This window comes from Bubalus kerabau, chromosome 21 (genome assembly GCF_029407905.1).
Source record: "Bubalus kerabau isolate K-KA32 ecotype Philippines breed swamp buffalo chromosome 21, PCC_UOA_SB_1v2, whole genome shotgun sequence".
NCBI lineage: Eukaryota > Metazoa > Chordata > Mammalia > Artiodactyla > Bovidae > Bubalus > Bubalus kerabau.
In genome coordinates this window covers 44,682,644-44,697,500 of record NC_073644.1, presented here as the reverse complement: position 1 = coordinate 44,697,500, position 14,857 = coordinate 44,682,644, and the positions used below count along the sequence as shown (strand labels likewise).

The 14,857-nt window shown below is 39.4% G+C and overlaps 1 protein-coding gene and 1 long non-coding RNA gene across 11 annotated transcripts in view; one reads left to right on the top strand and one right to left on the bottom strand.

Moving 5' to 3' along the window:
* ANKRD12 (ankyrin repeat domain 12) overlaps positions 1 to 14,857 on the bottom strand; it is a 104,168-nt gene that overhangs the window by 868 nt on the left and 88,443 nt on the right. For 7 of the 10 annotated variants that reach the window (XM_055559100.1, XM_055559099.1, XM_055559097.1 and 4 more), the window contains 4 exons: positions 10,048 to 10,146; positions 7,711 to 7,854; positions 5,249 to 5,344; positions 3,383 to 4,640 (listed from right to left, as the gene is read on the bottom strand). In XM_055559100.1, the coding sequence (XP_055415075.1) occupies positions 4,455 to 4,640; positions 5,249 to 5,344; positions 7,711 to 7,854; positions 10,048 to 10,146 (525 nt within the window). In that variant the 3' untranslated portion in view covers positions 3,383 to 4,454. Of the gene's footprint in view, positions 1 to 406; positions 754 to 3,382; positions 4,641 to 5,248; positions 5,345 to 7,710; positions 7,855 to 10,047; positions 10,147 to 14,857 lie in introns of those variants that run through there. The other 3 variants (XR_008706510.1, XM_055559102.1, XR_008706511.1) reach the window with 3 other exon arrangements.
* The window catches only part of LOC129635883 (uncharacterized), a 34,929-nt gene that overhangs the window by 6,415 nt on the left and 13,657 nt on the right, over positions 1 to 14,857 (top strand). The gene's annotated exons all lie outside the window — the stretch shown is intronic.

Genomic DNA, 14,857 nt, shown 5'->3' with positions numbered 1-14,857 from the left:
GGTTCCTCCTCCAGGGCTACAGATAATATTCTGAGCTATATCCTGTGAGCTGTCTTATAGATACTGAAACCCCCACCAGGTAGAAGTTAAACTGTATGATGACCCGACTGTAACCATGACATAGCTGTCACAATTCCTAGAACTGGCCTCAAGGAAATGGGAACAAACTAACCACGGAATTGAAAACTAGCTGTCACACTGATGACCAATTTCAAGGTGACTATCAGAGCTGTGCTGTTTCTGCACATAGCCCCCCACCCTCAGCCTATACAAGCTCTAGCCCACTAATGGTCAGGAAAGAGTGGGCCTTTGGACAGAAGTCTATCCTCCCCTCAAGTTGTCAGCATCCAAAATAAAGCAAACTTGTGCCTCTTTATTGCCTTCTGAGCAGGGAGCAGCTGGGCCCCACTTCTGGTTACATGTTGCGAGTACACTTTTTTTTTTTTTTGAGAGTACACTTTTAATTAAGATGTTTCTTCATTAAACTTCCACCACAGTGCTAACTTACTTCTAAGAGCCAGAGCTTCTTGATGCTTTCTGGAGGACAAACTGCTCCCTCCACCATATCCAGCCTGCAGTGTCACTAGTTCAGGGAACCAGATGGCTTTAACAGGGCTTCCATCTGAAGTATCTCCGATTAGACTGTACGTTCAAGGTTTTCTGCTCTCTGCCCTTCAACGATGGCTTCAGCTTTTTGCCTTCAAGCCCGTCAGACTTACAAGTTCTGAGGTTTTTCTTTCTTTCCTTCAAGCTCTTTAAAATACAGACGTTAAAAAAAATAAATAAAATAAAATACAGACGTCACATTAATCTCTTTCATTTTAAAATATCATTCCCTTCTCACAAAGCATGTTGCTGTGATTCTCTTTCCCTTTTAGGAAAACAGAATTTTTGTATTCTCCAAATATTCCAGTTGGGATGGTTACACAGTAGTTTAATTAAAGCATTTTGTTATAGTTAAAAATATACTACTATAATTTATTTTAGCAAAACTGCTTACATAAGAATGTTCGCAATGATACAATATTTTGCCTTAAATCCCTATCACTAAAACCTAAATGCATGGATAGTCACACATTCCTTAAACTCTTATGGACATTAATAAAGACCTGACAAAGGATTTGTGTGCAGAATAAAGACTTCCTACAAATCAATCAGTAATAAAAAGACAACACAATGAACACTTGAGGACTTTTCACACAATAAAATGTACAAATGGTCACTAAACATATTAGCAATGTTCAAACTCCCCAGTCATCAGAGAAATGCAAATTAAAGGCACAGGAAGATACCACTACATATCCGTCAAAACTGCTAAAATTGAAGACTGACAAGTCAGTCTTTCCAAATGTACTTTTTGACTGTTTAAATGCTAATGCTTAAACTAACCTTTTTAGCCATCTGATTAATTGGGAATTATTTAAATTTTAAGGTTTGAAAAGGATTTTTTAAGAAGTTGTGAAAATGTATTTTTTTTTTTTTTTTTTTTTTCAAAAATACAAGAAGACAAGACTACCTCATGAATTTTAAAAAGTCAATTTCCCCTACATAAAATTTTGGGCTTTTATGCGTCAGAGATAGAATAAAAAATATTGTTAACTTTTTGAGACCTCATTACTGAGTAGACAAGGCTAATTTTTGTCTTAGAAAAAGGTTGTTTCCCCCCAAATGAGTAATTTACCATTTTGCCACCTGCTCAAGTAAACACTGGTGTTGGAGTCACGTGGGAGTGGAAAATAAAAAATTAAAAATAAATTATTTATCACACATTTCACTCTTATTTTTTCTATAAAAATATAACTCTTTATTAAATAACATGCACAAATATCAACTAGTCATTTATTAAACAGATATGATTTAGAACAAGATTTAAAGAAATACAAATCCTTAGGTACAATTTAGTATCTTTATCTTGTTCATGATATTTGAATAGTTAAAAAAAAATCACTGATTAAACTAACCATCCTTTTATTTCTTTCAGAATCCTGTATCATTTTAGGCATAGACTTCATTCCAAGTTTTTTTCTAGCATTTCAGAGCTTCAGAATATCTTTAATATCAAGAGCCCTTAACTACTTAAGTATAAATTCCTCCGGACAAGGCATTCACTTTTTTTTTTTCCTAAGCTATTCCAATTAGCTTTGAGTCACTTTACAGAGGAAATCTGCAGAGGCAGAATCATGGCAGACAGGCTCCAGCAACTTGAGGTACCATTGAAGAGGGAGAGAACTGTGGTTAGTTTACTAAGACGCTGGGGTGACTAAAAAATGCCAGATTTCTGCTTGCTTGGTTTTTCTCTTCTGCAGCTTGTTCTGTTTGGCCAAACAGTGATTTTATTTTTTTCCCCGTCCCCCATCTCTGGTTGAACCATCAGAACAAAATGCTGTATGAACTTCCCCTTCTCGTATTTTCTGTGACTTCAATGCTCAGTAATCTGGTTTTTTTACTTTTAGGCAAAAGTATAAACAAAATTTGCATTAATTTTTTCATATTAAAAAGTATTGCTTTTATAAATTAGCTTTTAATGTTCCCAGCCTTAATAAACTTAACTTCAACAAAACCAGTGCTTTAAAATCTACCCTGCCTTTCTTGGCCTCATTTATCCAATAAAAAAGGCCAAAATCTTTCATCTAAATTTCTAAAGACTACTACATCCAATCTTTATAATAGAGTCCTTGCACTGTGTATTTTTCACATGTGCTGCTTTATTGCGCATGCCAAGTACAGTATGAATTAAAATATAAACTGAAGTAAAAATTCAAAACCCCTAAGCTTAATATATACCTTTGCACTCAAAAACTTCAATTTTACATTCTTTCCCATTAGCTGGGACTTCCAACTTGCTAGCTGAATTTAAATCACTTTATTCCTTATATATTCTCTTTACTTTTACTGGAATAAAAAACATCCAGTATTATTTTATAATTCAAGAAGGTATTATGGAAAGTTCTGTAAATTTTATTTCATATACTTATGATCAATTTTACATATAACCTAATTTTCTTTCCAAAAATGTTTAATAAGTTTAGCAGCAGGTTTCAAATCTGAAATATTCATGAACATTTAATTGACATCATGTTATAGGAGAAACTGGACTTTTTCTACGTATATTGCTAATTATTTTACTAAAAAACAGCATACCAAATCTTACTTTAATTATAAAATTCTGAAAAGTATATGTTTTGTATCTTGATACAAGGAAAAAATACAACATATTAATTTTTCATAAACACTGCAGAGGTCAATAGGAATATGCCCATTGTTTTTACTTATTGTGACTACCAAGTATTTCTTTCTTGAGTACTCAGTTTTTATTTAAAAGTGCAAAGGTTATTAAGCTTAAAACATTATATTTGAGCAATGTAAAAAAGTTTTACAATGATTTAACATGACCAATAAAATTTATTAAACATATTTACATATATTCACAGATTCTTTCATACTTGAGTATTAAAATAGACATTTACAATTTCAGAATTTTCATTCAAAGGCATTTTTTTGGGGGAGGGAGAATAGGCTCTATCGTGAGATGAAGAAAGAGCTGTTTCTTTGCATGACTAATTCTAAATAAAATGTCCAACATAGTAAGCCAAAGGCCCTACCCTGGGAGACTGGTGTGGAACACCTTACACCACCGCCAGGCATCACTGTGGAGAGGGTTAAGTTACAGGGAGCATGCAGCTAAGTCACAGTCTCTACAATTCTGTGATGGCAACAAGCTAACGCAGACACGCATGCCTTATTTAAAGGTCCTGCTACCTCAACACACTATCACTACACTCCATACCATACAAACTACAACTTTGGTCCAATAAAACATTAGACAAAACAGTTTTACAATTATCTCTTTGTATATGTTTTGACTACCAATCCCTTTGTATACATTTTGACCATTAATTACAAGATTTACATCTGCACAATATGTATAAAATAAGTTATTAAAAAGGAAGACAATATTAAAACTTTCGAAAAGAAAGCTATACAATTAACTTACAAATAAAATAAACTGAAGAAATTTTGTGCCAAGTTTTCCTTCCACATTAGAAACTATTTGGTAGGAACTGCGCCTTTTAGTTTGTTGATCTATTTTAGCAGACTGTGACAGAACCTGAACACCCGCAGTCATCTCGTACCCAGAGCGCTAACAGCTTCCAGCGCCATTAGCAGCCCCTTTGCTCCCTACTCAACTATGACATCTGCCAACAGGCTCCAATGTGAGTCACCTTCCACCAATATAAATAGTAGGTTTCAGTTAGAAACTGCTTGGATCTAAGATCCAAAATAATTCTTTTCATTTTTAATAAAATGACAGTGTTTACTACATCACCAACTTTAGTTGAACTTTACCAACAACTGTGAAGGCATAATATCGTATTTTTGTCAAAAGGCAGCATTCCACAGCATAACACTCTTGAGCCTCATTTGTTTAAGACACCATCAGGAAGTAACGGCTGCTATATAGGAGTCAATTCAAAGTCATCGTTAACATCAACCAGCGGAACGTAAAACTCCTGAATTTCATAGATGCTGATAGATTTATAGGTGGCAGGATCAAGTTCCTGGAGTTTGAGCTGCCATTCTAACCTCTGGACGGCATTTAAAGCTGCAGCTTCATGCTGTTGCCTCATTAAAAGACAGGTCTATTTAAGAGAAGAGAAGAATTGATTATTTAACTGCTTTGTTTAAAAATTAATCTCATGCATTGTTTCTTTAGGGAGCAAGATGGATATACTAGGGTATGTGAAGTTTCTGAGTTACGTCCATTTCTGGTTTACCCTGTCTTATATCTGTATCCATATACCAAATCCTTCTGGGCCTGTGACTTCATACTCATCTAACAGACTTCAATTTGAAACTGTTCTTTCAAGCAATAACATTTCAAATTATCAGAAGAATTATGAAAATCTAAGGAAGAGTGATTTTTAAAAATAATTCAAGCCAAATAATTTTCTTTACAGACTACTGGCAAAATAACATTTCTTCTCTCCCTGTTCTCCCCCTCCTAACAAGCACGAAGACCCCCTTTAGAAAAGGCTTTTTCTGTGGCAGCTGCACCTTTGATACTAAATTGGACTCAAAAAATGGGGGGTGGGAGGTCCTTTTCTTCATTTATCTTCCAAAGTGCAACCAGCATGAGGATTCACAGCCTACCATCTTTCGTTTCCTAACCACTCCTCTATCACACAGCAACAGTTTCTATTGATGAAGGGGAAGCATCCAGTTAGAGTGAACTTCTAAACATACATACCTTTAATTTGTCGAATTTATCATCCACATCTTGTAACCATGACATGAACTGTCTTGCATTAAAACGATCCCTCACAGAAGTTTTACTGTCATCAGACTGAAACAGTATAAAAATAGTTGGATATTACAAAATAAAATTACCTACTTAAAAAAATCTATATGCCATTGTATCTTTTTATTGTATATTCTACTTTTAAAGGAATGATGAAAGTATATTTCAAAGAAAGATAACGTCTAATCTGAGTATTTAAACAGGCTGATAAAATATTTCCATACTGAGCTGATTAGTTATTAGAATTATTAGGATGTTGGGTTTAGTAATTAAAGAGAACCCTACTGCTCTGTGAGTCAAAAATGTCTCAAAAAGGCATGTCATATGATGTATTAAATGCCTGTGACCTTATTAACATATAACTGATCATGAAACTCATTTTAATGTGACAGTTGGCTCAGACCTGGTAAAGAATCTGCCTGCAACTCAGGAGACTCGGATTTGATCCCTGAGTGGGGAAGATCGCTGGAGAAGGTAATATCAACCCACTCCAGTATTCTTGCTTGGGAAGAATGGCCAGAGGAGTCCGGAGTGCTGCAGTCCGTGGGGTCGCAAACAGTTGGACGCAACTGAGCTACTAACAACTCTCGCTTATCACATATTGGGAGGAAACAACAACATGGTGGCAGACAGGGCTCTGGGGCTGGTGTTTCTCCCAGGACTGATTCCTTTTTTTAGGACCTATTCTTTGAAGAGTTTATAAGGAAATACTACACTGACTCTTAGTAATACCAGTTTTGGTATTTCTTTAAGATAGGCAATATTCAAATGTCATATTGTGTAATTTCAAATCGATTACATACTCCTTCAATTTTCTATTCTGTAAATGGGGTTAAGAGCATCTCTTTACATCTGTTTGAGAATTGACTTGTGAAGGCCTCGTTCTAATGCCCGGGCAACAGGCAGCACCAGGCCCACCAGGCAGCTGCCTCCATGACTGCCCCACCCAACCTGACCACCAGCACCGCCACAGGGGTATCCAGGCCTCAGGCAGCCCCACTACCACACTGCCCGCATTCTGAGCTGTGACCACTTTTGCCCTGGTCTTCAGGAAAGATGTGTTGACTATTTTAAATTTTATCATTCAATCCTTTTTAATATGACAAGTTTATCTGGAAAATGAAGAGGTCTGATAAGAGAATAGCCTACCTAAGCAAGTGGACTTGTTCCTTAGACCCTCTGCAGCTCTGTTCACCTGGACAAGCCTGCTCTTCAGTCGAGAGAGACTGTCTACCAACTGTAAGGCCAGCTGTACAAGGACAGGCAACGGGCCCACAGTCGTTCTCAAGATGATGACTACGTTCTTCTGTTGACTGTGGCATGATCCTTTTTAGTCTCTGATCATTCTGGGTTTACTAGGAAAATTCACTTCTTTTCAGAAATTCTCTTTATGACCCGTCTGGGACTCCTTTTTTTCTTTTTAAACAGATGAGAAAAATAAAGCCCAGAAAGAACCAAGTAATTTTCTCTGTAATATACCGTGTATACTTTGTGTTTCTATGATTGGCCTGATTTAAAACAGCATTTCCTGGGACTTCCCTGGTGGTACAGTGGATAAGAATCTGCCTGCCAGTTCAAGGTACATGGGTTTGATCCCTGGTCCAGGAAGATCCCACAGGCTGCAGAGTAACTTGGCCCTCGAGCCACAACTATTTAAGCCTATTTGCCTAGAGCCCATGCCCTTCAACATGAGAAGCTCCCGCCTGTGAGAAGCCTGTGCACTGCAACTAGAGAGTAGCCCCCACTCTCCACACTAGAGAAAGCCTGTACATAGAAATGAAGACCCAGCGCAGCCAAATAAATAACTTTTTAAAAAAAACCCAGCATTTCCTAGTCTTTTTTGGTGATAATCCTTCATTGTCTTGTTTATACTATTATATTCTCTTATGATGGGTGAATTTCATTCTGGTTTATGAACCACAAAAAAATTCTGATGACTGATGTCTGGTTCTGGATTCCTGAAATTTATATGTGGCAGTACATGTTTTCAAACTACAGCTACAGTTTCCCATAGTTCTTTTAATTTATCCCAACAACACCCAAGATCCAAATAAAGCCTAGCCCTCTCTCAGCACTGACTCAACCCGGGTTCCACCTGCCAATTTTTTTTAGCTTCCAGCTTTAAGCTTCCCAGTTGCTCGAAGGTCAAGATCGGGGTATAAAATCCATGACAGAAACAACTTACAAGTTATCTATAAAATGAGGCTATCGTAAACACACACGTATCTGTTCTGTAATTGTCTTGATTTAATGATATAAACCTGACGTTCAGAGGGCCAGGTGATCTCGAAGTGCTTCACTCATTTTCGCCTCTGTGCTTTACTGACTGCTGAACTCAGGTTTGTCCTGAGGATACCAACTGCCAGAGGCGCTGCTGTCCTGGGGGCACTGAGGCAGCAGGGAGACCTTACCTGGGCATCCAGGGGCACGCTGTACACTTCCGCGTCCAGGAGAACCGTGCACGCGCTGAATGGCAGTGTCTGATTTGCCAGTGTCCTTGCAGCTCTGTAATGAACCCGAAGAACCTCCTGTTCATTGGATACAATGAGTTTTTCCTAGTTGAACAAAGAATTTAAAGAAAAACAAAAACTCTTCAACCACTTGTTTAAAAAAAAAAAAAAAAAATCACTTAAAATGTTAAAAGAACTTTAATCTCAGAGCAGTTTTTCCTTCATAGTAAGGCTGAGAAATTTGAGAACTTTGAGAATTCTAAAAGTAAATTTTCTTTCCAAAATTGGCAGTCTTTTTTAAAAAATGATCTTCTGAAAATGTACAATGATGGCTTTCATTAATAACATACAGTCATCTGCTGGTATCTGTGGGGGATGGGTTCCAGGACCCTTGTGGATACCAAAATTCATGGATGTGCAAGTCCCTTATATAAAATGGCACCATATTTGCATATAACCTAAACTCATACTCCCATACGCTTTAAATCATGTTTAGATTACTTACAATACCTAAGACAATGTAAATGCTAGGCAAATTTGCCAGTATGTGGCAAAATCAAGTTTTGCGTATTAGAACTTTCTGGAATTTTTTTTCTTGAGTATTTTGATCCACAGTTGATTGACTCCATGAATATGGAACCTGTGGATATGGCGGGCTCACTGTATTTACCAAGATATTCAATTGTCACCACTTAACTCCAGGACATTTTTGTCACCCCAGGAAGAAATACCCTGGGCCCACCAGTAGTCACTCTGCATTTCCCTTCTGCCCCTGACAACCTCAACTCTACTTCTGGTTTCTATGAATTTACTTGTTATGAACATTTCATATAGGTGGAATCAAACAGTGTGTGGTCTTTGTGACTGGCTTCTTTCATGTCACGTTTTCAAGGTTCATCTGTGTTGTAGCACACATCACTTTCATTCATTTTTACATTTTATTTATCTGTTCATCAGTTGATGGCTCCTTTGGGACACAGAGAATAAGGCTGCTATGAACATTCATGCTCAGTTCTTTGTTTGAATGTGTATTTTTATTTCTCTTGGGTAAATAACTATGAGTGGGATTGCTGGGTCATATGGTAGGTTTATGTTTAATTTGTTGACAAATTGCCAAAATGTATTCAACAGCAAACTCCGGGAGCTGGTGATGGACAGGGAGGCCTGGTGTGCTGCAGTCCATGGGGTCACAAAGAGTTGGACACGACTGAGTGACTGAACTGAATTGATTCAACAGCAGTTGTGTCATTTTATGTTCTTGCCAACAAAGTAGAAGATTCCAGTTTTTCAACCCTTGCCAACATTTGTTATTATCTGTCTTTTTATTATATGCATTCTAAGTGTTCTGAAGTGGTAACTCCATTGTGGTGGTGTGGTGGCTGCTTCTCTTCTGTAACAGCAAGGCATTTGTAACATGGCTACATGCACAGATGAAATATACCACAAGCTTGTGGCTGAAATGGCTACTGATGTGCGTTATACGACCTACCTTCTTTCTGCTAACAAACTGTTCACTGATGTGAACAGTTGTAAGCTGTTTGAGTGCGTCTTTATTTGCTTTTCTCTTTGTAATACTATAAATTTATTTCATTCATTTACAAGTATTATCCTGAGCAAAGGTTTTATATAGGAATCCATGGCACAAAAAAAGTTAAGAACCTCTACCCTAGAGAATCAATCATGAATGAAGAAATCACATACAAGGTTTTACTTGTATAAGAATCTATGTGTCTGTAAAAGAAGGGTCATAACTTATATCATATTTTCAGAAAGTCCCTGATCATCCCAGAAGAGATATAGAAGGTAATTTATTATTTTTATCAATCCAAGTTACTTTGATGATTTCTATAAATAGACAGGTTTGTTCTCTTGTCATTTCATGCCAAAACTAACCACCAGAAACTGGAATACTAAAGCAGACCAAAAGGACCAAGGAGTGCAGCCTCAGTATGATTCTGCACCATGGCAGCTGGTACCAAGCAACAATTTCAGAACCTGGAAACCCGTATATCTAAACAGGAATTCACTGCTACCAGCCTGCAGATCCGGCAAATGACACTGAGAAATTTTAAGAGGCTTCTGTATATCAAATAAATACTGAACATAAATTGTAACACAGGAATGGCTATCCAAAAACAGTCTTAAAAATTCTCTATCTTACTGCAGAAGAACAAAGATAAAATCAAGCCATTTCCCAAAACGGTTCTAAATAAGGAAGATTCACTAATAAAAAACTGTAGGCCATCATAATCTACTGTTAAGTTATTTTTTGCATAAGTGAATTTAAACATTTCTTACCCTTTCAATACTGTGCTGCAAACGTAGTTTCATCCTGACAACTTCCTGTTGTCGAAAAAGCTCTTTAAGTGGATCTGACAGTGAAGGTGGGGGTGTAATCTAATTAAAAAAAAAAAAAAAGAGTTGAAAATATTAGATTTCATTTACAATAATCAGCTATTTCTATAAAATTAAAACTTTGTAGTGCAGAACGTAATGAAAACATAAATTCTTACGTTCTTTGAATTAAATAATACAGTAAGTAACAATTTCACAACTGGTTGTTACTTTTCAATTTCAACTCTTTGAAAGAAAGCAAAACATGACACATTTGAAATGCTCTGAAAGAAAGCAAAACGTACACATTTTACTTCTGAGGCCACAGCAAATCCCAAAGAACAAATGAGGATGGAGGGAGTTGTTTGCCGCAGAGACACGTTTTAGAGCGTCAGTATGTGACCGTTCACAGAAAGGGAGGAAGGAATCACACACACACGAAAACACCACACAACAGTCCTAAAGATGATGGCAGTCTGAGTGTACAGTAAGTAAAGTCTCTCTGTAGACATGATAAAATCCAAACACAAAACTGCAGAGTCTTATATTTAGTGAATTAACTTTTATAAAAATAGATGAAACTGTCTTCTAACAGAGCTGTGGTTTTCAAACTTCATTACAAATGTGATATCTCACTTTGTCTATCCATTCTCCAAAGAGCTTATGGTAGTCCACCTCTGATTTGATTATTATCATGAACTGTGCTTTTTGACAGATGCTGGAGCTTAAGAAAGCTGACTCAGTCTCTAGCACACTCTTGAGCGTTAATACAGAGACACCAAGGAGGGCAGCAACTGTCTGTGACCCCTGCATATTCTCCCTTTGCCCCCAGCTTTTAATAACTGTCAACATACTCAAGTGAAGAAACAAAGGTTTCTCAGAACATCCTGGCACAAAGCAATAACTTTGGGGGACTCTTCTGGCAGGGGCACAAGGAGATACTGACGTGTGGCTGCAGGGACAGTGTAGTACTATACCTGAAACACTTACCAGAGACAAAAAACTGGACCTAATCAAGACTCTATAAACAGTAAACAGTTTAACACCACTAGGATTCAATCAGTTGAGTCAATGCAGACTATTCTATAAAACAGCTTATTGGGACTGATCATTTTTCAGGTCTCTAATTATACATTTGATTTGTGTCTTAAAACTTCTTTAAATTTAGTAAGAGGCAAGAGTACAGTTTGGTGCTATTATTTCAGTTTTGAAAAGTCACACAGGTGATCCTTCAAGTGGCACAGGGAAAACACCTCCTCCTTTGAGACTAGAGTGTCAGAGAAGGCTTTTCTGAGAGGGTCATGCCTGAGCTCCACCTTAAAGGAAGAGCCAGAGTAAAGAGTTCAGAAAAGTTAGTTGTGGGGGAAAAGAGAAAGGAGGGAGGGAGCTAATTCACACAGGAGAGAACAATACAATCACCTGCCTGAGACAAGCAGTCTGGAGTCAGGAGGCACCTACAGGCAGGCCTGAGTTCCTGGAGCGTCAAGTGTGAGAGCAGAGAGGGCAGTATGGAGAGAGCAGCAGGGCCCAGTACTACAGGTTGTAGTCTACCCTGCACACAGTGCTTCTCCAGGCGTGACTCACAGAACGCTGGGTCCACAAACATGGTTTACAGGAAATGGTCCGAGAACAAGTGAGGTTGGGAAACACTGTGTATGGATACACACACACACACACATATATATACACACACATACAGATACTTATTTACATATCTCATAATTAACAAATTAAATTTTAATAGTTTTAGGAATCCTACAGTGAAGAAATCTATTTTTTGATTAATGATGTTTCCCAAACTTATTTGGTCATGAAAGATATCCCTCTTTCCCCACTGAAGAAGGTATTTAATTAACACGCTGTGGATCACATTATGTGTAACACATTGGGGTAAATTTTATATGTAATAGGGAACCAGGGAAAGGTCTTAATAAGCTCACAGCTGTACTGGAGAACAGCTATTGGGGGACGCGACTATAAGCAAGGAATGAAGGAAGCAGGTCACTGCTGCACTGGTGTGAGAGGGGGAGGCAGAGAAAGGGATGGGGTCTAAAACTGTGGGTGACTGAGGATAAAAAAGAGGGAGCAGCTGAGGACTCACAGGTCCTTCAGCACTAGGACTGGATGGCTGCTAACAGAGACCACAAGAGGGGACCTGAGGAGAGAGAAGCAGGTTAGGGGCAAGTTAAGTGCTGAAATGTTGAGTAGACCAGCTAGTATAAAAGAAGCCAAGGAGAGAGGTTTGTGCAGAATATACAAATCTGGGAATTCTCAAAATACATCCATCTGTAGAGAAGGAGTATGTGGAGGCTTTTTGAGGACACTTTCCCTCTGCTTTCTCCTCATCTTGTCCTATGTTGTGGGACATTCAGAAGACATCCAGAAGCAGGTAGAACACAGTTACGGAAGTCAGTAGTGTATTCAGGCTTGAAGACAGAGGCAGGCATCATTCTCCAAGAGACCTGCAGTGTCCAAGCCCTTCATAAGATTACAGCTCAAAGGGAGAGGCAGGCCTGTAAACAGTTAACTATAACATCCTGGGTAGGTTTAAGGAAGATATAAGCAATTCTGTTCCGACAAGATCCTGCCCAGAGTGACAACACAGCTCACTCGATGACAGAAGAGGAGAGAAAAATGGCCCTGGCGAAGCATTCCACGTAGAGCGAAGAGCACAGCCAAAGGACCCAGGCAGCGAGCAGAGACTCCACAGAAGAGGGAGCTCAGTGTGGCTGAAAGGCTGAGTGACTCGGACAAGTGGTGAGATGATGAAGCATGAGTGGGGAGACAGGTCAGGCTGCTGTGCTCAGATGTGGGTTTTTTATGTGTGGCCAATGGGGAGCCAGCAAATTACAACTGAAATACTTCAACAAGGAAACAGCTTTTTATTGTTTTTAAAGAGACATAAATATAATAACAAAAGGAAAGTGCCAAAAGAAAGAAACTAGGAGAGAGAAGCAGTGGAAAAGTTGGTGCAATGCTGAAGTGAGAGATACTGACAAGGGCCCTGGGACAGGCAGCAGAGAACGTCGATTCTGGAATGAGTCCTCAGATCTAAGGGATAGAACCAGGTTAACTGATGGGTTTCTACTGTGGTGTTATCACCAATAAATAACGTGTTTCTCTGGGAGTGGGTCGGGGGTCCTGTTCTGAGGTCTGAGGTCAGAGTGGGTGCCATTAGACCTGCCTTCTGGAAACAGAGAGTTGGAGGCCAAGGCTCTGCAGCAGCTCAAGATAACCATCCCCACCCGGCGCCCACCCCCCACCCCCCCCCCCCCTCCCCGCCCAGGTTCCCCACCTGAGGCTCCCACAGGTGCAGGCAATCACTGCACTCACCTCAGGGCACCTGCCTGCTCTCCTCAATTCTACCTCCCGCACACACGCAGGCACAGCTCCTGACAACTCCCACCTACGACCCTCTTGGAAAACCCTCAGGGTCAGCATACTGGGAAACCAAGCCTGGGACATGTGCCTGAGGTCATTTAACTGACTGTGCCCAGGAGGCGCCTGCCATCTGATTCTAGAGATGACATGGCTCGACAGGACATTTTGGGACTAACTGTGCATAGAAGGCTGCTGAAACCACTGAAAGAGACAGGACTTCGCTGACTGAAGAATTAACTCCTGGAGAACCTTGATGTTTAAGGGGTTGGTACAAGAGCCATAAGAAGACAGAAAAAAATTAGTGAGGTAAGAGCACACCATCATGAAAAACCAGGGAGGGGAGGAGTTTATAAAGAACCAGATGGTCATGAAGTCGAACATGACAGAAGGCAAGCAGAAAGAAAAAGGGAGAGGTCAAACAATGAGTCAATTTGGAGCTCATGGGGGATCTCTGCCAGTGCACACACAGTAAGAGTATGAACAGGAAGTGACACAGAGGGGACAATGGGCACAGATCACTCTCTAAGGTGCGGTGTGAGATCACTCACTAGGCATGAGCAAGTGCCATAAGCAAGGGATAACTTTTTTCTCCCTAGGATGAAGGAGACCCAAATATGTTCAGTTGATGGGTAATGGCCAGTGAAAAGAGAAACTGTAAAAATATAGTAGCAACAAGTGTTCTCATAGAGGAAGGTTCCAAAGAAGGCTGGAGGGAATGGAATCAAAAGGACAAGGAAAGGAGTTACCCTTCAGAGAAATAAAAGCATTAACTCCTTATGGTTGAAAGCAGCAGCAGGAAAGGAACAAAATACCGAGGACCAGTGCTGTTCAATAAGGCAGCACAGACCACACATGACTCCTGAGCACTGACTGATGCATGGCTGGTCTGAACTGAGATGTACTGCAAGCCAGCCTGGTTTCAAATACTCAGCACCAAAAAAAACACTTATGTAGACTATCTCAAAAGCTCTTCTATACTGATTATATTTTCACATAGAATTGTGGGTATATTGGGTGAAATATTAATTTCACCCATGTCCTTTTACTCTTTAAAACGTCAAAAGTCAAATCACTTGGTCATCTCTGACTCTTTGCAACCCCATGGACTATACAGTCCATGGAATTCTCCAGGCCAGAATACTGGAGTGGATAGCCTTTCCCTTCTCCAGGGGATCTTCCCAACCCAGGGAATGAACGCCCGTCTCCCGCATTGCGGGCAGATTCTTTACCAGCTGAGCCACCAGGGAAGCCCAAGAATACTGGAGAGGGTGACCTAGCCCTTCTCCAGCGGATCTTCCCGACCCAGGAATCAAACTGGGGTCTCCTGCATTGCAGGTGGATTCTTTACCAACTGAGCTATCAGGGAAGTCCCCATTAAAATGCGGTTACTAGA